Source organism: Battus philenor, unplaced genomic scaffold, assembly GCF_028537555.1.
Source record: "Battus philenor isolate CCGP_79_NKW_IND1 unplaced genomic scaffold, ilBatPhil1.0.hap1 SCAF_26, whole genome shotgun sequence".
Lineage (NCBI taxonomy): Eukaryota > Metazoa > Arthropoda > Insecta > Lepidoptera > Papilionidae > Battus > Battus philenor.
Window position 1 is genome coordinate 941,766 of NW_027181689.1, and position 27,552 is coordinate 969,317.

The 27,552-nt window shown below is 36.5% G+C and overlaps 1 protein-coding gene across 1 annotated transcript in view; it reads right to left on the reverse strand.

Moving 5' to 3' along the window:
• The window catches only part of Vinc (vinculin), a 58,851-nt gene continuing 31,299 nt past the window's right edge, over positions 1-27,552 (reverse strand). The window contains exons 4-25 of the mRNA XM_068768541.1: positions 26,418-26,523; positions 24,544-24,645; positions 23,120-23,252; positions 22,797-22,878; positions 21,121-21,238; positions 19,037-19,158; positions 18,000-18,066; positions 17,420-17,529; positions 16,625-16,727; positions 14,708-14,844; positions 12,025-12,155; positions 10,260-10,408; positions 9,994-10,059; positions 9,217-9,328; positions 8,414-8,507; positions 7,471-7,660; positions 6,631-6,852; positions 5,649-5,778; positions 3,191-3,303; positions 2,559-2,649; positions 582-646; positions 1-232 (exon numbers count right to left, since the gene is read on the reverse strand). Of these exons, the coding sequence (XP_068624642.1) occupies positions 125-232; positions 582-646; positions 2,559-2,649; positions 3,191-3,303; positions 5,649-5,778; positions 6,631-6,852; positions 7,471-7,660; positions 8,414-8,507; positions 9,217-9,328; positions 9,994-10,059; positions 10,260-10,408; positions 12,025-12,155; positions 14,708-14,844; positions 16,625-16,727; positions 17,420-17,529; positions 18,000-18,066; positions 19,037-19,158; positions 21,121-21,238; positions 22,797-22,878; positions 23,120-23,252; positions 24,544-24,645; positions 26,418-26,523 (2,551 nt within the window). The 3' untranslated portion in view covers positions 1-124. The remainder of the gene's footprint in view (positions 233-581; positions 647-2,558; positions 2,650-3,190; positions 3,304-5,648; positions 5,779-6,630; positions 6,853-7,470; positions 7,661-8,413; positions 8,508-9,216; positions 9,329-9,993; positions 10,060-10,259; positions 10,409-12,024; positions 12,156-14,707; positions 14,845-16,624; positions 16,728-17,419; positions 17,530-17,999; positions 18,067-19,036; positions 19,159-21,120; positions 21,239-22,796; positions 22,879-23,119; positions 23,253-24,543; positions 24,646-26,417; positions 26,524-27,552) is intronic.

Consider the following 27,552-nt stretch of genomic DNA (forward strand, 5'->3'; position numbering starts at 1 on the left):
TTTAAGAATATTAACTCGGATCGTCAATAAAGCGGTTGTAGTAAAAATCGCAGTACCGATGTCCATTGTGGGCGTGGCAGCGTTGGGTGTGGCCTGATGGTGGGCGTGGGGAATGCGCGTGCGCTTAAATCTGGTACCAAGGCGAGCGACGAACCCAACGCAGCCGGTATCCACCTTGTTCAGTGCGGATCTTGATAGACGCACCTTCAGCTGCCTTCACCGTTTCCTTCACCTGTAGATGATCAGTAATAATTTTAACAATCATCTATCATCACTTTGGGACCTAAATGATAACATCTATTCTACTATAAGGCGGTAAAAGTGACGTTGGTAAAACCCTCACTGCGTGGACAGACGACATGGACCAGGTCTTGGGAGCAGATGCTGGAAGCACTATCAGGTGATGTATTGGTGATGAATTTGATGTAATCACGTTTACATGTAAACGACCTAACATCTTGCAGACGTCTGTATTTTCGATTGACATAGTGAAAGTCCTCATGGGCATGCGCATGGGCACGCATTTAATCTATGGGCACGATGAGGAAAAAATCACAAATAAAAACTATGTATTCTCTTACACTTTGCATCAAGTTCTGCGCATTGCCGACCAGCATCTCCGTCGCTTCCTGATCTTCTTCACTTCCTGTTGAAAGAGAAAGAGATGTTTAAAATCATAATTCACTAGGCAAGCTATACAGGGTGTTAATAAAAAAGTCGAGAATTACTGTAGTGTGCTCTCTTTCGCACTATGTATGTATACAATTATATTTCTGTAGGATCCCCCTATGATGCATCGCTGACGACGACGAAATGTTGCTTCTACAAAGTCGTCACCTTACAAGTTTTTACACCATTACCAAACACCCTATATAATCAGTTTCATGTTTTATCACTTTATACATATATATATATATATATATATATGGGAGGGAGAAAATATTTATCGGGCAATATTAGGATAAAAGGATGTAAAGGTTGACATTGACTGACACGGAATGTCACGGGGACGATCAGATGTATGTGTATGTATATATATATATATATATATATATATATATATATATATATATATATATATATATATATAGTTTATAATGTTAATAATTATATATATACCTTTATAGTCCGGAGAGCCGACTGTTAATGAAAGAATATATTGATATGTTTAATGTAAAACATTCTGTGATCAAAAAGTAAGGTGGAATTGTCATTTAAAACTGGCGAGGGTTGAAATCAAACATTTGGTGCAGAGTTCCCCAAACTTTTATGTGTCGTAGACCCCTTGCCATGTTTTACCGTGTTGGGTAGACCCCCTACTTACCTGATATTGATTTCCTGTAAATTTCTAACTGTAGTGAAGTTTAATGTTAAAAACTTAAAGTAAAAACACGTGTTAATTTATACATTTATTAATTGAATTTAAATTAAAACTACTCAAAATAAAATTTTGTATCTGTTATGTAAAATATACGTAACATATTAATATTTTTTACTTCATAGGTACTTTTATAAATAATGTAAATGTTTTGATATTATAAGATAGCATGATGTAAGTAAATAGGTACTATCACTGTATGTGTTGAGATCCACTATCGTGGACCTCCATTTTCCCTTGCAGGTTGTCATAGACCCCTAGGGGTCGATATAGACCACTTTGGGAATCACTGATGTGATGCTTTCAAATCGTCGATTGACAATTAGAATCTTCGCTGATGGTGTTATAATATCATATGGCTCAACAAAAACCATTTTGAACGATGTTATATGTGTTAAAAGTGTCAAGTCTCGATTGGTCGTTGTCATACTGCATTGGATATCATTCTTCAGCCACCGTATTCATCTGATTTGGCTCCTGGCTATTTAGTAAACTCAAGAGACCAACGGATACCCTTTTGACACGATTAAGGAAATATAAATCAGATCGAAGGCCTTTAAGGCTGTACCGAATAAAGATTATTCCAATTGTTTCTAGAACTGTAAAAAGCGTTGGTAAAAGTGCTTTATATGTAACAGTGATTACTTTTAATGTAATGCAATTGGTTTGGAAGAATAAATAAATAATTTACATTTCATAAACAACTTCACCTTACTTTTTGATCACACACATAATATTAAATACAATTAGGTATGTACTGTTGAAGTAAATTTACTGATTTATTTATATTCGCTAAATTAAGTTAATACAGAGGGAGACATTAAGAAAGAAAGAGACCAAGAGAGTAATCACCAAGCCGATGGGCACACTTTGTGCAAGTGGTGACGGGCATCATGATAAGGGAAGCCATCAGATCATAGAGACCTGACCTGAGTGGAGGCTTCTTGTCGAATCCTCGATCAAGGCCTTCTTGGAGAAGAACCTTTAGCCAACGATGGTAAACGATCGAGAATAATATATATACATATATATCCTTAGCACTATATATATATACATATATATATATGAATATATTTATTATTATGATTTATTATTGCTTAACTAATATTTTAATTATTGACTATCATTAAGATATATATATATATATATATATATATATATATATATAAGATAAAAATACCTTGAGCTCCAAGCATGGTGGCCTTCACGGTGGACAGTATCTTAAGCTGGGTGCCTATGGTGGGGATCCTTTCGCAGACTTGCAGCAGGTTCTGTTGAGATAAATGATATACGGGTTCAGTACATTGTGAATAATATGTAACATCTAATATATAAAATTCCCGTATCACGGTGTGCGCGATTGAACTCCTCCGAAAGCACTCGACCGATTTTCGTAAATAAGAGAATTTACATCTATTTTTTACCCAAAATGTTAAAGGTGGAATTTGTTTTTTATTTTTCTAGACAACATTTTTTGTTTTTATTTTTTTATGATACAGCATACAAAAATACATATAACCCTAAATTTTCACCCCTCCACGATCAGCCTTTATTTTTTGTTTGTTAATTAAAAACTTTATATATATATAAATAAATATTTACGAATAATTAACATCTACATATCTTAAAAAATCAGTACATTGTAGATCAATGTTTACCAGGCTTTATGGTGAAATGCACCACCATAGCCTTTCTCCTTTGGTATATATCATAGAGCTGGTAAATCTTGAGGTACTAACATCACGAAGTACGAAGTAGAATTGTGTATATTCATTTGCACTTGAAGGTTTTTTTTTTTCTAAAAACACTTACCGTACGAATCCTCTTGTCTGTGCACTCGAGGGCCAGCTTCTTCGCCAGCCGAGTTACCTCCTCTGAAGCCTCCGCGATGGCTTTAGCGGTGGCGATCAACTCACGTTTACTGCCTATACCAATTAAAAATATATTTAATAAATTTTAAACAACAAGTAACATAAAACCTAAGATTTAGATTATTTAATTTCATTGGCATATAAAAACACTGTTACTTCGGAAGGCGTCAATAGATGGCGCTGGTAGTCAGTTGCCTCGTGAAATTATTCTAAGCGAGTGGTTGTATATACATGTACTACAATACCCAGCGATAAATATTGCACATCTACATTTGGAAAGAGACAATCGGCTAATTTCGACTTCGTAGAGCGTTATCTCTGTCGCACGAAATACAAACAGTCCGGTATCTATTAAGAGCTGTTACAACAACGATCATTTGCTACTTTTGATAATTATTTTTATTCTTTGTAAAATACATTTAAAAAACTTTTAAGTCAAACGGTTTTTTGATACCCATAGTCCCCTAGTCCGCCATATTGGAACGGCGTCCATCTTGAATTTTAAATTTTGACAATAATCATCGTTTTTTTACTAGTGTAGCCCTTTCATTTGATACCCATATTGAGGGGGTTAAAGAAAAATATGTAATCCGCCATTTTGTATCGGCGGCCATCTTAGATTTATAATGTTATTGATTTTATTATATTGTATGGTCATCTAAATTAAATGTGTGTACCAAATTTCAGATCAATCTGACAGCGGGAAGGTGCTTAAATTTCAATGTCTAATTTTGACCCAAACAAATAAATTACGTACGGGTCGAACTAAATAAAACCGTTGAATAAAATACACCAATATTTCTATCAGTGGTGGCTTTAGGTTAGGGTAACAAAATAAAAAAAAAATACATTTTATACAAAGAATAAAAATAATTATCATAAGAAGCAAATGATACTAGTTTAAATGCTCTATGAAGCCGAAATAAGCCGATTGCATCTTTCCAAAAGTCGATGTGCAATATTTATGGCCGAGTACTGTAAGAACAATTCAGAGATACTTCCCTTAGATATCCTAAAGATAAAAAATATTATATTTTATAGTTAAATAAAAAAATAAATTAAAAAGCTCATATGAACTTACCGCTCAAATTTAAAAAGACTTCTGTCCGTGTGTAAGCAGTGAAGAGATATATATGTATGAGTGAAAGCTTCGCATATGATATTAGCTTGACAAGCGAAATATATTAATAGATATATTAAAAAAGCATTTTTATTATTGGTAAGTCATTAATATATTTTTTTAAATATGTAGATATGATTAAACATCAAAATAGGCTCTATTTAAAAAGGCTGTTACAAGCACTTTCGACTCTTCAATCGACATAAAATGTCGGCATTGTCATAAATATTATGTAATTTTATTATAAATATAAACATATATAGACAATCTAAGTTTACGTTAGTTCGCAAAGGTTCCATCTACAGAGAATACCTAAAAAGCCAGATATATATATATATATATATATATATATATATATATATTTATACATATATATAGTTAAGCACGTGTAGATACAATACATTGATTTACAGGAATATTTACAGCACGTTTAAGTAAACTTTCTAGTAAAGGCCTTTGCATATGATGTGCGAATGAATGTATTTATGAAAATTCTTTTTACATATATAAAGATATATAAATACATGACATGGTTTCAACATGGTTTCTATTGGGACACTCATTCCCAGAGAGATATACACACATCCATCGAGGTAGACAAACACACCCAGAGGTACAGATATATACATACCAAGATATATACACAAAGAGAATGAAGAGATACACACACACATACACCCAGAGAGCAATACACTCGCACTCAGGACATAGATACACACGCACCCAGAGAGAGAGAGAGAGGTATATACACACTAAGAGAGAGAGAGAGAGATACATATAAACCCAGAAAGACATACGCAGACACACCCAGAGAGAGAAAGCTACATATACACCAAGAGAGAAAGGAAGAGATACATATACACCAAGAGAGAAATATATATACAAACCCAGAGATATTCTCACATACCCAGTACATATATACAGTGAAAAAGAGAAGAAGAAGCACCCAGAGAAAGAGATACATATACTCCGGACAGACAGAGATACACACATACCCAGGTAGAGATTATTATATATGATAATATAATATTACTCTAGTTTTGTAACTTTGATTGTTTTAATTATTACAATTGTATACACATACAGCCTAGGTTAGTTATTTGATTAATACTTTAGTTCCTTCTGTTTTCTTATTAACTATATATTTATTTTTATTTTTTGTCATATATATGAATATGTGTAATATTCTAATTATATGCATACGAATCTCCTTTATGGATTTGTTATGTTGAAATTGGACACGTGTAATTAAGTGACAGTGATGCTTGAGGATATATACCTTTGGAGTCAGAGCGCACGAGGTCAGAGAGCCGTGCCATGAGGATGGCCATTCGCTTGGCTGCTGCGATGATCTCGTTGTCCTTGGACGACCATTCCCGCACAGCGTTGTGCAGATTGTGGGCGGCAACCTGTGCAAATACTTTGTGCAATTTTGTGCAAATATCAACTTATATAATTATATTTCTAACTGTAACGAGTTCATAGAATTTTAGTAAGTTTGTAAGAATTTTAAGTTAATGGCTATGTTAGTAATGGCCTATTTAAAAAATTCATGGCATAGGACTGCCCCAGAAATCGACAAGACAACCACTTTTATGACCTTTTCTAAAATCGGTCCCCCTAGTACCCCATAGGATCATTTTAAATCTCTTGTATATATTTTTGGCTTATATATATATATATATATATATATATATGTATATATATATACAGAGCTAGCTAAAAAAAATTGTACAAAACTGGAGTTTATTTAATTGATCGTCTTAAGTGGCAGTAGGAGGAGAAAATTTCTGGTGAAACAGTCTTTGGAGCAGAAAGGTAATATCGACCACGAGCCAGTGGACGCGCCATGGGTAACCTTCCACTAGATTTATCAGAGCTGTCTTGGTGGTGATATTTAGGTTCAGATTTGATAATGAGACTATGTACATACTGTCCTTTGGTCTGTCTATTAGTATGTATATACTAACAACAAACTAGCATATCATTCTTCTATTATTAATTACAATTAAACCTGTTTTAATAGTTACTAATATAATCTATAGAGATTACTACGTTACAAAAAAATATTCTAGTCAATATTTAAAATTCGAACGTTGCGACGCGACATATCAGCTGTCAGACTAATGCCTACAATTGCTTTAAATACATCTTATCATTTAGCGCCATATTTACGAAAATATTCAGTTATAAATTTAAATCTAGTTAAAATCTCATAAGAGATAAACAGAAGTAGACCTTAAAACGATGGGGATACGTACCAAAATAGGTTGGCTTGGATGCGGCTGTCTGCGGAAGATATCCTCGCCTTCGTCATCCGTGTCTGGTGGCGGCGGGCGTGGTGGCGCGCAGGCTGTAGGTGGTGGGGGCCTTGGTGGCGGATTCTCCTGCAGCTGCAGCGACCGCATAGACTCTGCCAGCGGTGTCTCCTGCCCGGCGTGCCGGCCCAGCGCTGCCTCCACTTCGCCCACAGCGCTCATTATCTATAATTATAGATGACTATGTTTTATATTGGTGATGGTGGCGGTGATGAGTTGTTGTTAAGGTAATCGGTATTGTCGTTGTGGTAGTGTTGGCAGTGATAGAGGTGTTGTCATTGTGATGGTTTCGGCGGTAATGGAGGTGCTGCCGTTGTAGTAGCTATTAGCGGTGATGGAGTTATTTTCATTGTGATGGTGTGGTAGGTGATAGAGGTGGTGATTTTGGCATTAATGGAGGTGCTGTCGTTGTAGTGGTGTTGGCGGTTATAGAGGTTCTTTCTTTATGATGATATTCGTGATGATGGCGGTGATAAAGTATTTATAGTTTTAATAGTGGTACAAGTGTTAATTGTGGTTTAAGTAGCAGAGATTATGTCGGCGGTGATGGTGTTGGTGTCGAAGTTGATGAAAATTTTGTCTTTCTGTTCGTAGTAGACGTGAAAACAGAGGTGTTGATGTCGGTGCGTTGGCGGTGATGAAGGACTTTGACCATTGGTGTTTATCGTGATATTAGTGATAGTACTGATATTGTTGGTTTTCGCGGTTTGTCTGTGATTAGCTGTTGTTATAATATTGGAGGTCCAAGAGGAAGTTGTTTTGGTGGTGTTTGCAGTGATGTACCTCATTGTTGGCAGCACGCCAGCCAGCTGCTGCAGCTCGTTCACCAAGAGCTACGCGCTTGGCCAGTCGCACGGCTGGCGCTATGCTGGCCTGCAGCCGCTGGTGGGCTCCACCCAGCGCGCGGGCAAACTCTCCATCTTCCGTATTCTCCCTCTCTGCACCTCCCACCAGCAATACACGGTTCGCCAATCTGACAAATGATATTTTCAGCATAACATGTATGCATTACATTCAACATACAAAATTGGGGGAAGCGGGAATATGAATTTAATCTAACAAAAAATATATGGGTTACTTGAGAAGGAGTATGAATTTCATTCGACACAAATGTATGGGTTACATGAGGGGGAGTATGAATTTCATTCGACACAAATGTATGGGTTACATGAGGGGGAGTATGAATTTCATTCGACACAAATGTATGGGTTACATGAGGGGGAGTATGAATTTCATTCGACACAAATGTATGGGTTACATGAGGGGGAGTATGAATTTCATTCGACACAAATGTATGGGTTACACGAGGGGGAGTATGAATTTCATTCGACAAAAAATGTATGGGTTACTTGAGGGGGAGTATGAATTTCATTCGACAAAAAAATGTATGGGTTATTTGAGGGGGAGTATGAATTTCATTCGACAAAAAATGTATGGGTTACTTAAGTTAAGGTTAAGGGGGGGTAACCTTTCATTCGACATAAAAAAATAAGTTACTGGGGGTGGGGAGATAGTATGAATTTCATTCAATTTTTAATCATATATGTTACTTAGTGAGGAGGAGAACGAAATTTAATATAAAAGGTTAAAAAAATTATTTAGACGGTAGCTCCATGAAGTATCATAGGGCGTCAGACAGAATCGAACCTTGACTAGGTCGATTGCACGATGTAGGTATTATAATTCAAAACAACGCCATCTGTTGATCAATATAGTATTCACTCACCTCGCAATGGCGGAGGTGTTGTCCACCATTTTCTGAGCGTCGTTGTTCCGTATGGCATCCTCGCATAGGTAAGTATGCTTTTGCATGAGATCGCCTGAAAAACCAAGAATTCTATGACATCCCTGTCTTTGTTAAAAAAGCCTCATTGTGATTTTTAATCTATACACAGTGTTAATTACAATGGCGATGACGATGGTCATTAACCACAGCTTTATGCTTAAAGGGGTCTCAAAAGAAAAGTAGTACTGTTTATAAGTATACCTGGTCACTGTATCACTTGTTTCTTATTAAAGAAGTTTAATTAAGAGGCGTGGCCGCTGACAGTGATTTAATCTATTTTTACCCAAATAAAATAAGTGGTTCAATACTAACAAAGGCCGAATCACTTTAAATCAAGTGCTCATGCAAAAGATCACAATTGTTTTATAAATAAAACTATATTGCCTTTTTTTCCGGTCCACTCTATAATGTTACGAGAGAGTGGACCGGAATCGCCAGCGCTGCTGAGCTATTACGCAGAACTAAAAATAAGGAAGAGAGCAGGAAGCTGATAGCCAACCTCCACTAGTTGGAGAGGCACTTCAAGAAGAAGAGCCTTTTTTTTAGTTTTTATGACTCTTAGATTTTTGAATAAGACAATAAGCGTCCACAATGAGGTCCAGTACAACCAGTTGGAAACGGCCTCTGTCCTCCAGGATCTTAAGACCCCTTGGCTATCTATCCAGCTCTGCCACTTGGTCCTGCCAATCCGCTGGACTATATGGATTTCTTTCTTTAATCTACGGAAGTTGGCCAAATCCTACCTGCCGTCCGCACAAAGTCCAACGGGTCAACCGCCTGGTCACAGAGGTCTCTCACGCGTAGCACAGCATCAGCGTATTGGTTTTTCAGATTGTTGAAGTGTTCCTCGGCAACCTGGCAAGGGAAATTGACATTTATTACATATGTATTATAGTTCACATTTTAATGTATCTAAATTCTAGCGTTTAAATTTTATATATAGCAATACTGTGTATAAAGGTAAAATCCATTTTGGTAGTTTGGTAGTTTGGTAGTTTTGGTAGTTTGACAGTATCAAGCTTCTGAATGTTGAATAAGCCAATTTTATCTTTACCTTTTGTTACTATTGCCAGATACCGCAAGTTTAATAAGGGGAGAGCGCAGAGGGGTGAGACCTGAACTTGATTAAGGCATCAAGCTCTTGGGCTCCTTCCTCTAGGCTTGAGAGGATACATGGTCTCTGCTTGAGAGGATACATGATATTTTCGTTAACGGATTGGAAGACCGCCGGGCTTTCAGAAAAGATAGAGAAAGAGAATCGAAGAGATAGACAATCCAACTTTAACTTGGTTGGTTTGCCGTCTAACCTAACTGCCACTTCCGAAAGCATTAGCTATGAGGAAAAAATGTAGGAATAAACTCTAACGCTTCCATTTATAATAATTTTAAACTATTTATATATTAATATTATATATACATACACTATATCAATATATTTAATTTTAAGAGTACTTAGTAAAGCCTGGTTTTAATAAATAAATTATAAATATCTAAGATCATAAATAAACAAAATTTTATACCTTGCTATCAGGGTAGTGTAGACGAATTTTTCCAGCTGCTATCAGCTGCGGTGATAATTTTTCAACCTGGAAGGGAATTCAGAACATATTAAATCTCATTTCGTACGCAAAGGTAAAGAAGAATTTAGGGGAACGAGAAGCCTCCAAAAAGGGTGGCCATATTGATTTATATATATATATATATATATATGTATATATATATATATATATATATATAGATTAAGTTTGTGATAGTTAATGGTGATGGTAGAAGCGTGGTACGTTACCTCCCGCTTGTTATGCGCCAGGTGGTCAGCCAGGCGCTTGTCATGACGCGCAGCTGCAGCAACCACTCCAGCTGCAGCAGCTGCCCGCGCGCTGAACGCACGAAGAGCTGCAGCTCGTTCCGCAAAGTTCGCTTCACGTCCTGGAGTACCTGAATAGGTTCCAAAAAGTCAACATTAAAACCCTCTGATGTCTACGGGGGACTGGATAAGGTACATACATATACATATATATAAATACATAAACTATATATATATAACGGCGAACTTTATACCGAAGAAATAAATTAATGAAGGTAGGTGAAACAACATGCAATAAAAGACAAAAAAAAGTAAATTCAAATTGAGAACTAAAATTATCACCAAGATAAAAAAACACCGTATAATAATACAAATAGCTACTAAATATAATTATATATAAATATACCTTAACATATATATTAGGGGAACCGGAAAATGATGTCGTTTCTGTCGACATCTTTTATAAAAAATCGATTGATTTTTACAGATCCGGCACTGAATTGTATACTAGATGACAAAAGGTTGTCGATAACGAAGGTGAATGTATTGTTAATTAGAAATAAATATTTGTTACTGATGTAGTAGTGTGAATTTAACTTAAGAAAGCGAAATTACTTTCTGTTGCACCTAATATTTAAATATCAACATATACTGTTTGTATAAATATATCAAATAATTGAATGTAATTATCGTGATGATTCTGACAGCTTACGTAAAAATAGTGGGTTTACAATTAGTAAGTGGAGGTCAAATAACATTTATTTATTTTCGAAAAAGAATACCGTAAATCTTAGCGCGCATATCGGCCAGGCTGGAGAATCGGACAACATCCATTTTCCATCCCCCTAAATGTTAAGGGTGGTCCACCCCTAATTTTTTTTTTATGATACAGCGTACAAAAATACATACTGACCCTAAATTTTTACGCCTCTTCGATCAACCCTAATTTTTATTTGTTAAACAAAAACTTAAATTTTTTTGCAATACATCAGCATCAGCTAGTTATATATATATATATATATATATATATATATATATATATATATAATGAAAAAATCAGCGCGGGTCGAGCTATAACAATTATATATTATACTTCTGACGAGAAATTAGCATGGGAAGGATGAGGTGGTGGTCAGAACAACCAAAGAGCTTGATTTAACATTTTATCATCATCGTATAAGCCGATAGACGCTCGCGCAAGGTGATCGATCTACCACAATGATCGTCGCGATGACGGGTCCACTATGCCGTTGGTTATCCTAGTGGTCGGTCCACCCACGCAGGGTTTATAGACTCGAGGCCCCCACTCTTGAACCTTCCTGTACCATTCCAACCATGAGAATACTGTTTCAAAAAAAAATACATTTTCGCATCACGAAAAAATCATCGTCCAAACATCGATTATGAATGTGACTTTAGCAATGAACAGTTCCTTAACCCTTAAATGCATAATGATGTAAAACTGCAACATACCACTTAAACGTAAAATGAGAGAGTAAATGCATAGTGTTGTATATATGCAACATAAGGTTTTTTGTTTAAAAAGTAAGAGTAAAAAATATTTTATACATTTTTTTTTGCCCAGCATTTTGTGTACTTATCTGCAAGATAAATATTTTTTTTAAAAGTATAAATAAAAGTCATGCATTTAAGGGTTAAACCAACTAAAGTAACACTTGTAACAGATAATTCAAGCAAATCATATTTAGTTCTGCAGCGAAATTTTAAATCAGTAATTGTAATATACCTTCAGGAGCATTGACGGCATCAGTGAAGTGACGCAGCGGGGCGGCCACGTCTATGAAGTCCTCTACAACGCGGTTCACCACAGCTCTCTCCATACCGCGTTTCAATTCGTGCAGCTTATCCGTTAGCTCTCTGGAAAAACGTAATATAAATTTAAATACATTTATATTAATCGTTCGAGACTGATTTTTATACCTGCCTCTTCGCACTAAAAATACTATAATTATAGGAAAAACGTTTATTGAATAATTAACATAATTATTGTGCCCGGAAAATGAATAATGCGCCTACGGGCGGTTGCGCATCGATTCCTAGTTCAAATCTGACTCCCCGAGAACTGCAACGGCCGCGGGCGCACGTGCTGCGCCTTGGCTACTTGCCAAGGCGCAAGCAAGAGCGCGTATCGTGCACGCCGTGCGAGTGAGCGAGACGAGTGGACGAGACGAGCAAACGGTTGAGCGCTGTGACGACGTCCGCGGGAACTTTCACATATGACGGCTTTTTATGTAGTAATATTATTACATACTACATTTTATAGACAGATCAGAATGATTTATATATAGTTATTCTGTTTGTTCACTAATAAATTCGATGGTCAGAAGAGAGAGAACAAATAAGAAAGTTCACTAAACTCTTACATTTTGAATTTAAAATAAACGCAGTGCAGATAGGTAGTGATATAAACTAATTTTAACCAAAGAGAGAAATATTAAATATCAGAAATACAATTTTACAGCGAAGCGAAAGTAACATATGTATAAATTAATATACAGAGTGTTTTATTATTTATGCCTACGTTATACAGACAGATCTGAATGATGTATATATAGTTAGTCTGTTTGTTCAATAATAAATTCAATGGTCAGATGAGAGAGAACAAATAATAAAGTTAACTAAACTGTTTAATATTGAATTTCGCACAGAACAGATAGGTAGTGATAAAAACTAATTTTAACCAAAGAGAGTAACATTAAATATCAAAAATAGCGAAGCGAAAGCTGCATATGTATAAATTAATATATAGGATGTTTTATTATTTAAAGAATCTTCGGTTATAAAAGTTCAATCTATTTATGCCTCGCACCAGTTCGAACACATCCTGTATATTATCGACGCTTTCCGTTCAGACGTGCTACCGCCCTGACCAGTAATGGAAAGCCATGCGGCTGCTAATCACCATCAAGGAAGTAGTACCCGTGGTTTAAAATCAGACCACGCCTTCATCCCACTACCATCTATTTGAAATATTTTCTTCTATTCCACTGCTGCAAGAAGATAGTGCAAGACGCAATAAAAAATTAAAACTAATACAGGTAGGTAAACAGAAGGCAGAGAACAGAAGAATAAAACTGGAATTAAAAGGACAATAAATAATAAAAACTCAGTACAATACCCGGCGATAAATATTGCACATCGATCTTTGGAAAGAGACAATCGGCTAATTTCGGCTTCGTAGAGCGTTATCTCTTTCGCACGACTGACAAAACGTCACATAGGTAGTGTGTGACAGAGATAATGCTCTATAAGGTACTGTATAATGTTAGGTAAATAAAATAAAAACAGTAAACTATGATAAATTGTGATAATTCGTAATAAATTATCACATTAAATTAGAATGTAAAATAGCAAAAAATAAATATAAATTAAGGTAAGTAAATGTAACACAACCCAGATCTGTAATATTTGAGGAACGAGGTGAGAGAGGCAATGAATGAACGAAAATATGTATGAAAAGGAATGATAGAATGTTATAGAATGAAAGAAAATGAAAGATAGATATCGATGAATGAGAGAAGAGTACAGATATAAATGGAAAACTGTAAAAATCATTAAAGATTATCAAACTCTGTCTTATGATGAATGAACGAAAATATGTATGAAAAAGAATGACATAATGGTATAGAATGAAAGAAAAGGAAAAATAGATATCGATGAATGATAGAAGAGTACAGATATAAAAGGAAAAGATACTGTAAAAATCATTAAATATTATCAAACTCTGTCTTATAATATAAAAAAAATATATACACTGGCTAACGTATTAAATATAGTGAAAGGGTACAATATGGAACTTAACCATTATATTTTTTTTTTTACTAATATTTTCTCGGATATTCTTGGTTGTGGAGACGTATGGACCTTTCTTGGTTGTTAACTTCGTGTTCAACTTTTTTTTATGGCCCCCGCTATTGGGAGCCTCTCGTACCCCTATCTAGTTTGGGACAGGGACTTTATTTACAAATAATTTTTTCAGGGTTTTATCTTTATTCTACACTCACTTTCATTCTTCTCAATTTCTTTTATTCTTTCCTTTTAACCTTCACGATATCTTGCAATTATTTTTTTGTTCTTTCATTCCTTCGCGCTTTCATCGCCATCCTTTCCTCATCTTCTTTACTCTTAGGTGGCTAGGTACAATTTTATTTCTAATCTTTATTTTATTCTTACATTTTCTATCATTATCTTTTAATATCACAGGTTTGTTTAGATTAGACTTTTTAATACAACAAGTTTTTTTACCAGTGCATATTATTCATTTAGGTTCAAGTTTTCCTACTTGGTTTTGTTATTTTTTATTGCATTGCTTACCACCCTGCGAGCAAACGACAGAAATGATGGGCGAAGGTTGCGTGTTCAACTTTAGAATATATGAACCAGATAAACATTGGGTTAGTTGTCATCACCTGGTGATGGCTCTGGCCTCGTCGGAGTCACCGTAGCCGGTCGCACACAGGTCCGCCAGCCGGTCGGACAGGCGCTGCACGTCGCCGCACAGCTGCAAGATCTCGGCCTTCTCGCGTCCTTGAAGTCCATCCGCGATCTGATTTTTAAACGGTTTTATTTAGTTCGATCCGTACGGAATTTATTTATTTGGGTCAAAATTAGAAATTGAAATTTAAGCACCTTCCCGTTGTCAGATTGATCTGAAATTTGGTACACACATGTAATTTACATAACAATACAATATAATAAAATCAATAACATTATAAATCTAAGATGGCCGCCGATACAAAATGGCGGATTATGTATTTTTCCATAACCCCCTCAATATGGGTATCAAATGAAAGGGCTACATTAGTAAAACACGATGATTATGTCAAAATTTAAAATTCAAGATGAACGCCGTTCCAATATGGCGGACTAGGTACATATTTTTCCACAATCACCACAATATGGGTATCAAAAAACCGTTTAACTTAAAAGTTTTTTTAAATGTATTTATTTTATATTTATTTAAACATATCTTGCCAGCAAATGTATGGAATAGTGTACCTAAAACATGCACTCATGTACTACCAGTCGAAAACCAACTAATGCAATTTTTATGCACACACACACACACACACACACATATATAATATATAATATATATATATTATATATATATAATATAGTGTATGTTATTGATGTAAAATGGGTGTGTAACATAATGATGATATATTAGAAAAGAGTGCAAAATCGGGAATAATATGTATTAATAGGCCAACATATTCCACTTGAGTTCCAAATTGATCCTTATATACAGGATGATTGGAAATTCGTGTGAAATCTTTCAAGTTTTCATCACCCCTTTAAAAAATTACTATAATTAATCATCCTGTATATGACTGTTCGGTTTCAATAAAATCTTTTTATTTGTTGCATACGCATATGCGCATGGAATTAGCATGTACATACTCTAAAATCAATTAATGTATGTATATACTTAGATCGCACTTGCCTCAGAAAAAATAAACATAAATAGAAAGAAAGAAAAATAAAGGATATTTGTTCTCCTACTCTTTCCATACTATGGTTGTCTGTAAGAGATTGCCTCGGGTGATAAGACCGCCCATTGTACTCTTCTGTTTATTATTATGAAACTATTTATATGTTTTCTAGCCTGTACAATAGAAGATTTTTAAGATAATTACACCAATACCTCACTTTGCGTCGTGGTTGCGTTCTAAAAAAAAACGACGCAAATTAAAACGCCGCAAAGTGGATAAGGATTTTCTATAGCAAACTATGTAAAGATCGAAGATAGGTTCCAGGGTCACGAAAATACTACTTTTTAAAAATAAAATTGAACTAAGTAAACATTTAAAAAGAAAAATAATGTATTTTACCTTTTTTGTAACCAGAAACAACACGAAAAAATTTATATAGATTTATTATTCTCTTTTAAAAAAAGCACAACACACTACATTATAACACACTACGTCATTGAAACTGAACTCCAAAATTAGCAAAACAAAGTGAAAATAAAACTGTATTAAAATTGCGTTGATTTTTAGTTAGAAAGGGAATCCCCGAGTATTGATGGCATGGTGCGACTAGAAACAAAATTGTTGCCATCTTTTAGAAAAAAAAGTAAATTAAAAAAAAATTAAAGACTCGAACCCAAAACAACGCAATCTCAAAAATCTAACGACGCACAGTGAAAACTAGTACTAATTAAGCAGCGACGCAACTTCAAAAAAAAAAACGCAAAACGAAACGATGCAAAGCGAGGTATTGGTGTAAATGTATTCATAATCTTAAATAATTTTTGAGTAGTTACAATAGATGGCAGCAGTTGTCAATTATGTTGATGTAAAACTTGGATTAAATAAACTCACCCTCTGTCCTTGAGAGACGACGCTGGTGATGGCTTTCTGGCCCTCTGCCCTGGTTTGAGGGTCTGCAGCAGGATGCAAAAGCCATTTGTGGGCTGTCTCCAACCTACACACAAAAATATCGCGTTCCATTATAACTTGACATAACTAGATCGAAGAAAGTCCAGGTCACGGGACGAGCAGCGCAAGGCCAGTTTTTGTGGATGATGTTGATGGAAGGAGTTAATGATATAGTGTTATTCCTTCTATAGATATCTGGTTGCCTGGTATTAACTTCTTCGATTACCTAGAAGTCTGCGTCTTAAAGTTCCTAATGGCGTTACCCAGAGTCCTTCACACCTCAGAGGGCACGGTAACTTGAACATACCCAACGTCCCCCCCCACCCATTTAGGAAACCCAACAAAATATAAAAAGCAATCTCCCACTGCCAGGCAAACCTGGTGGACATAATCATTTTGATCCCTTTTTGTGATCACGCTGTTCCATGTCAAGGGAAACCTTCGAAGTTGAAAGTGTAAATATGGAAGCCTTAAACTTCCACTTGCTCCAGTTACATTGACGCAGACAACGGATTGATTGATATCGAGGGTCAGAACATTGCGTACCCTAGGGATGGCCTCTTCATTCTGGCGGAGGTCCTCAATTTTCTCCAGCAACTCTAAAGTTCTAGATTTGTAATAGTTATGTAAAGAGAAGACAAGCAAGACGGGTCATCGTGGCGATCTCTAGGGGAAGCCCCAAGATGCAAGGCATTGTATGATGATACCTTAGAAGGTTCGAGTCTTCTTTGTACCGACCTGGACTGTATAGTCTTGCCGCTTTGCTTCTCAGCAGCGCGGACTCCATCGTTCACTATCCCCTCTACTTCATTCAGCTGGGAGCGAAGATCAGTAACCAGATTCAAAGCCTGCAAGAACATATTTTTTTAACATAGGTATAAGGTTTCCATTAGGTTCGTCTCAGAACTGCATAAGAGAAGAAGAGGAGATTCTTCTTAAGGACAGTCTTGTAACTACACGAGAGAAAGACTTCTTTAGATCTGTATCTTAACTGGAAGAGAAGGAAAAGGTTGCCTCTAGGCTCCTCTCCTAAATGCATGAGAGGAGAACAAGGTCTGCTTTAGATTAAGAAGGTTGGAGATGAAGCGTTGGATGGACAGGAAAGAAGTAGTTTAAGTGCTTAGAGAAGCTAGGAATCATTGACGTAACTTTCGTAAATGTCAATTAAAACGACGCCAGCATAAAACTTTCTAGCACTGTCCTGATATATCTCCATGATACTGCAGTCTCCGTAGCAATGTTTCTTCTTCTCCTTCTAGAATGGAGTCTTGAACACATTAAGTATTACTTGAGATAGAGTATGATTAAAATGACATACCTTTGGTTCATTACCGCGGCCAATTTGCCTCTCATCGCATAAGTGGTCAGCTTTTATATTACCAGATCTGAAATCACAAATATGTATACGTGAATATCTTGGAATATATTTATATTAGAGAAAAATCAGAAATGAGAAGATCTCGTTCAAAGTGACAGTGGGCGGGGCTAATCGCTTGGGCAGCCTATGGCCGTTGGAGCCGAAAGGTTCTCTAGTGGTGACCACAAGCCGGAAGAGGTGGCTTGGTTAGGTATCTCTCAATAGATTCTAGACAAGGTTACAGGAAATGTCACCGTGGCAATTTTGGAGGCCTATGCCTGGCAGCGTGTATAGACTGAAAAAGCAAACTATAAATTCATTATTTATTCTTCCAAATCAGTTTCATCTCCTTCAAAATAATCCCCGTCCAATTGCAAAATAAAATAGTGAGGTCACCTAGAATGTAGTGGTTGGGGATGGATGTATGGCTAATGGAATGAAAGAGAAAGACTGGGAAAATTGTAGAACGAAACAAACAGTACGAGAGATATGATACATGAAAGAGGGGAATGATAATAATAAAAAAATATATGAATAAATAATTAGAAATAAAAAGTCCCTGTCCCACACGAGATAGGGGAACAGGGTTCCACAATAGCGGGGACCATTTAAAAAATATCCCCTTTCGATATAGTAGTTTTGCCAACGCTTATATCCTTCAGAAAATTTTTAAATTCGGTTTATGTCACCTCAATCGTGTCAAAATGGCGTCTCCGCATTGGCCTTTCAAGTTTGCTGAATAGCCAGAATACAATGATCGCAGAACGATATCAGTCGAGGTTTTGACAAAATGCAGTATGCCATCGAATTCAAAATTGTGTTGGCTGAGCCAAATGATATTACAACTTTTGATATAAACGCTTGTCAAATGTTATATACAGTCCTAACCTAGGAAAAAATATACCTACTTTCTTTATGCCCAGAGATTATAAATGACAATTTCACCTTACTTTCTGCTACATTATATCACGTGTAAGTATTCTCACGAGTGTTCTTACCTGACAACTCGACGCACACCGTCTGCTAGATCGGGAGATAGATGTTCAGCGGCCCTCTGCGCTGAATTCAGCACAGAGCGGAACGCCCTCTCGTTTGCGCTGTTCCTCAGCGCTGTAGGATCCTGCGGGTATACATTACATTAAGTTTCCAAAACTTGATACAAGATGGCGTTGGTAACGCTGTGTTGTTAAATAAGATCGATAGATGGCGCTGGTAGTCGTTTCGTTGACTACGCAGGTGGATGAGCATAGCATCTTCTTTTCAGCCAATGGACACTCACTGCAAGGCATAGGTTTCTTCCATAGATTGCAACTCGGCAGTCCATCTAAGTGGGACCCTACCCACGCCACGTCTACCAACTCTTGATCTCCAATAGAAGAGAGAGAGCGTTGTGTCCCGTCATCTACCACTTCTGATAAGCACTGCTGCCCCCATGATGTATGTAACCAGGTCTAATCTTCTGTCGTTGTGGTAGCCAGGTGTCTGCCGGGGATTCCTACCACCCTTTAAGAACCCTTGGAACAGCGAGGCCACCGAGGACTAGAGGTCGATTTCTTAGGTGTTTCATTTAGAGGATATACAATAATCGCCACGCCTTACAGAAGACGCTGCCGCTGCTCTGGAAACTGATCCCTCTGACGCCTCGACATCCACGGAATATTTAACCAGGTGGGCGTATTCCAAGCAGGGCATACATGGCTAAATATATATCTAGAGATATATTACATTTAATGTATATTATATATATACATAGTTACCACCACCTATGGTTTCTCTTCATCTTATATTTGATTTATTTCAAAGTTTTATTTATTCTACCGCCAGCATAATTATGTTCATCAGAGCTAGTTGGTTTCCAGTAGGAGTGTCATACTTGTGGCAGCTTCGCGGGCATACACCGTTCGACAGCTACTGAAGACCGGCTCCCGCGAATACGCGTTTTATGCTCCCCCCTCCACTCCCTTCTTAAAGTGTGCGAGAGGGACGAGCAAGAGCGTCGCCAAATTGAGCGACCTCATTCGCACATATAAATAGAAGTAATTTTTCGAAATAAAATCACTATCAATCGAAACGTCTTTCTTTTTTCTAAATTGTTGAACCAAAATAGCAGCCAACACTAAAAATTCAAAAACTAAAAAAAAGAGTTTGCGGGAGACTAGGTAGTTCTGTAGCTTCTTGTTAATGTTGACCACACCTCCGCTAGCACTTATAATGAGCGCGGAGACTCTCAACAGCGCGATGCAAACTTTTGTTGCGTCTACTGTAGCGCCATCTATCATTTATCCGTTTCATTGCCGCCGCCGCCGCGATGCGATCGACTGGTCACGTGGGTAAGAGCTCGTTGCTAGGCAACGCGTGTTTCGAGGCGCGGTCCAAAGGCGGAGCGGTTAGCGGGTGGCGCACGATATGCACGCCACAGGTTGTACATTGTAATAAACATATATAAGGTTAAATTATTTTCACGCCCTCGTACTTGGAATCTATCTGATACGCAAATATCACCCCTGACCTACAGCGTACCGTGTGTGTTTAGGGAGTAGTTCGAGATAGAACACGCTTGAACATATTCGAACACGAATTGACAAGTATAGACATTATACAATGCGATTAAAATAAGAATAGGACCGGCCTAACGCCATGTTGTGACGTCACAACGGAAACTTGGTATAGTGTGCAAAAAAAGCAATGTTAAAAAATAATACCAGTGGCTAAAGCCACTCGCTCGGTTACCTTCGAAGCAGTTTCCAAATGCTTAATGAAACTTCCAAATACATCACGCCATATATGAATATTGCCATCTGGCGCTGGTACAATTCTTGCTTGTTTTAACTGGTCCAACAACATAATGGCACGTTTTTTCTCTTCCTCGAAGTACTTATCAACATTGCTGATAATCTCTCGAGATCGCCGATGTAAAACACTACCTCTTTTGCTCATTATAGAACAAATTAAACAATCATCAAAAACAATTATTATTATTTATTTTATATATTTAATGCTGACCGTACTTATATGAGTGAAGTTAACCGAGAGCCCGTCCTATTCTTGTTTTAATCGCATTGTATATTAAAATGTAATTTACATTGAGGAATTCGTGTGCAGCGCCCATTTTCGAGTGCATTTGAGACTGCAGAGCCTTCAGCACCGCGATGTTATCTTTCTCGCCACCGTCCTCAACGTACGAAGTTAACTGCAGCACTCTGAAATAAGACAGACAGACAATAATTAAATTTTATTTCAAACACAATGCACCCATAGAATTTTAATAAGATGGTAACAATTTTTACCAAAATATTATGTATGGATATAAAATTAGTAAGATATTGACTATATGTACTACAACACAATGTATCCACTGATTTTTGGTAGACAGTAACAATTTTTAACAAAACACACTGTATCCATGGATTATTTATTTTTATGTTACCATAAAATTTACGTAAAAAAGTAACAATTTTTACCACATCACAAAGTATTCATGGATTTTAGTAAGATGAAAGAAAAGGGCCAATATATAGCTAATTCCGCCAATGCAGTAGTAGTCGTACAATAAAATGCACCGCCCACCAGCCCGCTGATAAATGCACAATGTACTTAATTGCACGACTACTACTGCATTAGCGGAAGTAAATATATATTGGTCCTTTTCTTACTTAGGATTGACTTCCGCAAAATAACGCCTGAATCCATTAGATATTTAAGTAAGATGGTTACGATTTTTATCAAAAGACAATGCATCAGTTGAAATTTAGTAAGATAGTTATAATTGTTATCAAAACACAATGCATCCATGGATTTTTTGGTAATACATAACAATTATTACCAAAACACAATTCATGCATTTTGGAAAGATGGTAATAATTTTTTGCCAAAACACGATGCATCCATGGATTTTTTGGTAAGATATTAACAATCGTTACCAAAACGCAATGCATCTTTTGAATTTTAGTAAGATGGTAACATTTTTTACCAAAACAAAATGAATCCATCGACTTTAATAACAAAATAACAATTTCTACCAAAAACCAATGTATCCATAGAATTTAGTAAGATAGTGACAATTTCTACCAAAACTCAATGTATCAAAATTTCAGCCGTAGTACGACGTCTTTTAGAGACAAGCCTCCTCCATAGCATGTAGCGTCTTCCGCCATCTTTAACCTGGTCGTCTGACCACATTATAGATGACCATACGTTGCGTTTGCTGATCTATGGTCACCACTAACCTTATGACTTCAGCAGTCATTTGTTTTGAACACTATGTGACTACTTCAAGTATCAATCCCCAGCGCTACATCGATTACTTCTATTCCTTTACAGAACTCCTTATTCCTAATTCCATGGTATGTGTCTAAAATTATATACTGAGAAACTAGCGGGGTGTATATAGAACACAATACGTAATACACCGTAAGTAAAAGGACCAATATTTAGCCACTTCCGCACATGCAGTGGTAGTCGTGCAACAAAGTGCACCGCCCGCCAGCCCGCTAATAAATGCGTATGCGGCAGACAATGCGAATTACACAACTGCCACCATCAAACAACTCAACACGTGTTTCACCCCTTCACGGGGCATCTTCAGGAGTTATGTTACACTAAAGTGCCAAAACACAGAGACTCTGTGCAACCAAAAACAAGCTAAATATTAGTCCTTTTCTTACTTAGGATGGGCTTCCGCAAGGTAACGCCTGATTCCATTAAATACGTAATACACCATCTGTAATAGTAGAACCGAAAAGTATGACCAAAACTCACCGTATAATCTCATGTATCTCATCTTCCATTCTCTTAGCCAGGTAGTTTCTATTCTCCGCTGCCTCCTCCATCCCCTTTCCACCTTCAAAATTAAAAAAATAAATTAAAACTTCAATAATTTTAAGGGTATGTCAACATAAGACACCCCCGGCATGATATAATGGCTGGTAATTTCATTCATAGGTTCGCAACCTTAGTAATACACCTCCCCCCCTTTTTACAAAGTCAAAGTCAAAATAGCTTTATTACATCTAAGACCTCAGAAGAAAGAAATCGAGCATGACAGAAAACAAAAAAAGATAACAATTGCTAAATGGACTTACCTTCAGTAAGTATATGTATATATATCTTCATGGAGCAGATTAGAACTGGTGCAAGCTGTTTGACGCTCTCCAAGCACCTCGTCAGGGTCTCTGCGTGTGGTGGATGGGTCAACTCAGCTGCCCTGGCCGCCACCTAGGTTAACGAAGGAAAATAAGGGAAAAAAAACATTTTTATATTCGATAAAAAGGAGAACTTTGACCAAAGGAATCATTTAACGAATGAGCCCGTCGGGGCTGACGGCTGACATCAAAACAGTACAGATCGAGTATAGTATAGTTATACGGGCTTTCGTATGTTCCTTGCTTTATTGCATATTTCACTGCTTCTAGCAGGCGGTGCAATGAAATGAAGTACAGACAGCAAAAGTGATTCGACCTTCGAGTGGCTTCACTTTAGCACCCCGTGTTGAACCGTCTAAAAATTATCAGCCTGTGGTTCATAAGGGTCGGTCTCGAGTGAAAGCGTATTGATCGTCTGACTTCTCATCAGCGATTTCGGGTGTCGAAGTGTTCGCGGAGTTACAGTCTTGTGTTCGCGTTACGATGTTTTTTTTATGGCCCCCGCTATCGGGAGCCTCTCGTACCCCCTATCTGGTGTGGGACAGGGACTTTTTCTTTTAATTTATTTAGTTTTTAAAACAATCTTTTTTATTTTTTTACTCTTCATTTATACATCTTAAGATCTTTCATTCGGTTTTCTTCCACATTTCTTCTTTCGCTCTGTGACCTTTCATTGCGTTACGATGTTATGCGTGAATAGTGAAAATTTACTCATTGCTATTTTTAATTTCGGTAAAATAACACATCTTTTGAGTACAAGTGTCATTTTAATTCGAGCGCCACTCGCACACATATATTATAAAACTATCAACAATGGTACTAAATACATAGAACTGTTTAACATATTTTCTCTAAAAATCCACTAGATGGCGCTAGCTAGCTAGCCTTATAGACGTAGTACTGATTTACCGATGGTTTGTTTTTTTTAATATATTTTAGGGTGTACCATACATACTAATATATATGCTCGTTGTGTTGTTATAAAAAATCAGCCTGAATCATAGCACGGTTTATGAGAAAGCACATCTGACCCCTCACGGAAAGTACTCCCTAACGGAAAGTAACTAAAAACTTATAAGTTACTGTAAGTAACTAAAAAATTGTAAATAAACAGAAATAAAATGAAGAAAATGTTAATGTAAAATGAGAGATGAATGGAAGGTCATAGAGCGAAAGAGAAAGACAGAAGAATTGCGGTAAGAATGAAAAGAACGAAAAATCATAAAAAAATCGGAAAGTAACCTCTTATAGGCTTTATTATTACATAATGCCATCAGAATAGGTAGCTTTTACACGTAAATGGGTTATAGAAGACAATGAACACCACTAAATATATATCATCACCAGATTAGAAACCAGCTCACCTCTCTTGCAGCACGGGACAACGCCGGAGAGATGTCTCTGAGGAACTGCACCAGATCCTCCATCGTGTCTATCACTTCCGCCACGCCTAGATAATCCAGCACCTATGCGAAATTGAACAAAATAATAATCATTACATTTTCATATAAATAAATTACTTCTTCACCATCTTCATCGGAACTGTGTTCATAGAGCCTTCAGTTCTGATGAAGCTGTGACAGTCTCCAGATCTAATAGCATCAACATCAAGAGAAGCCAAGCAGCTGTGATTCCAATAAGTTTCAATAGCCCAGAACAAACTTAAAAAATTTTTTTTACTTAAGTGTTTTTGTTTTTTTAATAACACAAAGTTCATCAAGCTAGATATTTTAAAAGCCTTTAACAATGTAGAATTCTTTTACAATCACTTTTTCAATTTATAATAATTCTGTGGTATTACAAGGGAGTTCGAAATTTAAAATTTTACGCTTATCTATCTGAGACATTCTTAATTTAAAATATTATACACATCGAAACATGTAGAAAATTTATCTCGTGTCACCGGCCTGGTACTGTTTTTGCATAAATTCTATGTAATTCTTTCATTTGAGTATGCTACAAATTGGTCTGCGGAACTAAATCAAAAACACCGCTATCGAATAAATACATTTAAAAAACTTTTAAGTTAAACGGTTTTATTTGATACCCATATTGTGGTGGTTGTGGAAAAATATGTACCTAGTCCGCCATATTGGAACGGCGTCCACCTTGAATTTAAAATTTTGACATAATCATCGTGTTTTACTAAGGGGTTAAGGAAAAATATGTAATCCGCCATTTTGTATCGGCGGCCATCTTAGATTTATAATGTTATTGATTTTATTATATTGTATCTAAATTAAATGTGTGTACCAAATTTCAGATCAATCTGACAACGGGAAGGTTCTTAAATTTCCATTTCTAATTTTTACCCAAACAAAGTCCGTACGAGTCGAACTAAATAAAACCGTTTAAAAATGAAGCCGTCACCCTAATGAAAGTCGGATCATCACCAAGTTCAACAGTTGCACCAATATTTAAACAATTCTGTAAGTTTGATGTAATATCATATTAGGTTTACCCTTCATTCAAATCGTCGCCACTATCTGATGCTATAATATTTCTTTATTTATAGTATGACCTAATATTAGAGTCGCTCTTTTCTTATGCAGTATCATTTCAAATTCAAGTAAGAAAAGGACTAATATAAGTAGCTATTACTTTCTCCAATGCAGTAGTAGTCGTGCAATAAAGTGCACCGCCCGCCAGCCCGCTACAGCCCATGTTACACCGATTAGTGCCAAACATAGTCTGTGTTTGGCACTAATCGGTGTAACATAAATCCTGAAGATGCCCCGTGGAGGGGTGAAACACGTGTTGAGTGATTTAACGGTGGCAGTGGTGTAATTCGCATTGTTTGCCGCATACGCATTTATCAGCGGGCTGACGGGCGGTGCACTTTATTGCACGACTACTACTGCATTGGCGGAAGCTATATAGCTTTATATTAGTCCTATTCTTACTTAGGATGGACTTCCACAAAATAACGCCTGAATCCATTAGATTTCAAATTCAATCAGATACAGCATCCGCGTTTAATTCATTGAATGATTCTTCATTATGTTCCGTCATATTTTTTTTAATTTATAAATATTTCTTACAACAAAAGATTTGGCGAATCTTATAAGCGATAGAAACAGCTTGTGTTATACAGACCAACAATTGCACTGCATTGTCACCAACAAAGATAACAACAGTGATGCAAAAAACACCCATCACGAGTTTCTGTAATGAATCTACTATATATGGTCTTTCATATGTAATCATTGCTGTAAGTCCAAATGAGAATCCTACCAACCTTTTTGCATTCCTTCACGATCTTCCTGACCTCGGACTCGTCAAAACATAGCAGCAAACCCGAAGTGCCTTGCAGGATGCCACGAGAGCCTTCAATCAACTTCTTTCTGCAAAAACAAACTCTGTTCAGTTGCACCAATAATTAGCATTTTATGGAGTCAGCATATTGTTACATAGCACGAGTTACAGAACCCTCTAAACCAGAGTTCCCCGAACTTTTTTGTGTCGTAGACCCCTTGCCATGTTTTTCCGTGTTGGGTAGACCCCCTACTTACCTGATATTGATTTCCTCTAAATTTATAACTGTAGTGAAGTTTAATGTTAAAAACTTAAAGTAAAAACACATGTTAATTTATACATTTATTAATTAAATTTAAATTAAAAGTACTCAAAATATAATTTTGTATCTGTTGTGTAAAATATACGTAACATTTAATAAACATAAAATAAACTATAAATAAAATAAAATAAGATAGTATGATGTAAGTAAATAGGTACTATCAGTGTGTGTTGAGATCCACTATCGTGGACCCCCATTTTCATTTCATGCACCCCCAAATTTTATTTCGCTGACGTAGACCCCTTGCAGGTTGTCATAGACCCTTAGGTGTCGATATAGACCACTTTGGGAATCACTGCTCTAAATAAAAGATACGGAAACCAAGGATCAAGAAGCGCCGTAAACACGCGTGATCTTGAAGTTGTTTATAGATTTTTGTGTATGGTTCTCGGAAATTCTAACCGAGTACTATCTCGAACTTACTAGAACCTTCTCCGTAGTATAAATAGGTGTACTCCCCATGTCGATAGTTCAGTGTTGTTTTTCGAGTTATAAGATTAACATCTATGATCAGTGATACAAAGTGACTATTTCGCAAGTTATTTGGACAGTGATTTCTTGAGAGATTTGGAAGCGTAGTTTGGACTAAGCGAAAGTATACTTTGTGTTAAAATAGGGTGACCATCTGATTTGTGAATAAAGGACTCCTTGTGAATCAGTGGTGTTTCATTTTGTACCAGAACCCACAGTACATAACAATATTTAGCGACGTCTGAACGGCGGATGGAATGTGCTAGTCGTTCCTGTACTCCCGTCGCGTCTATTAATATATATATATAGGGTGGGCCATAAATTT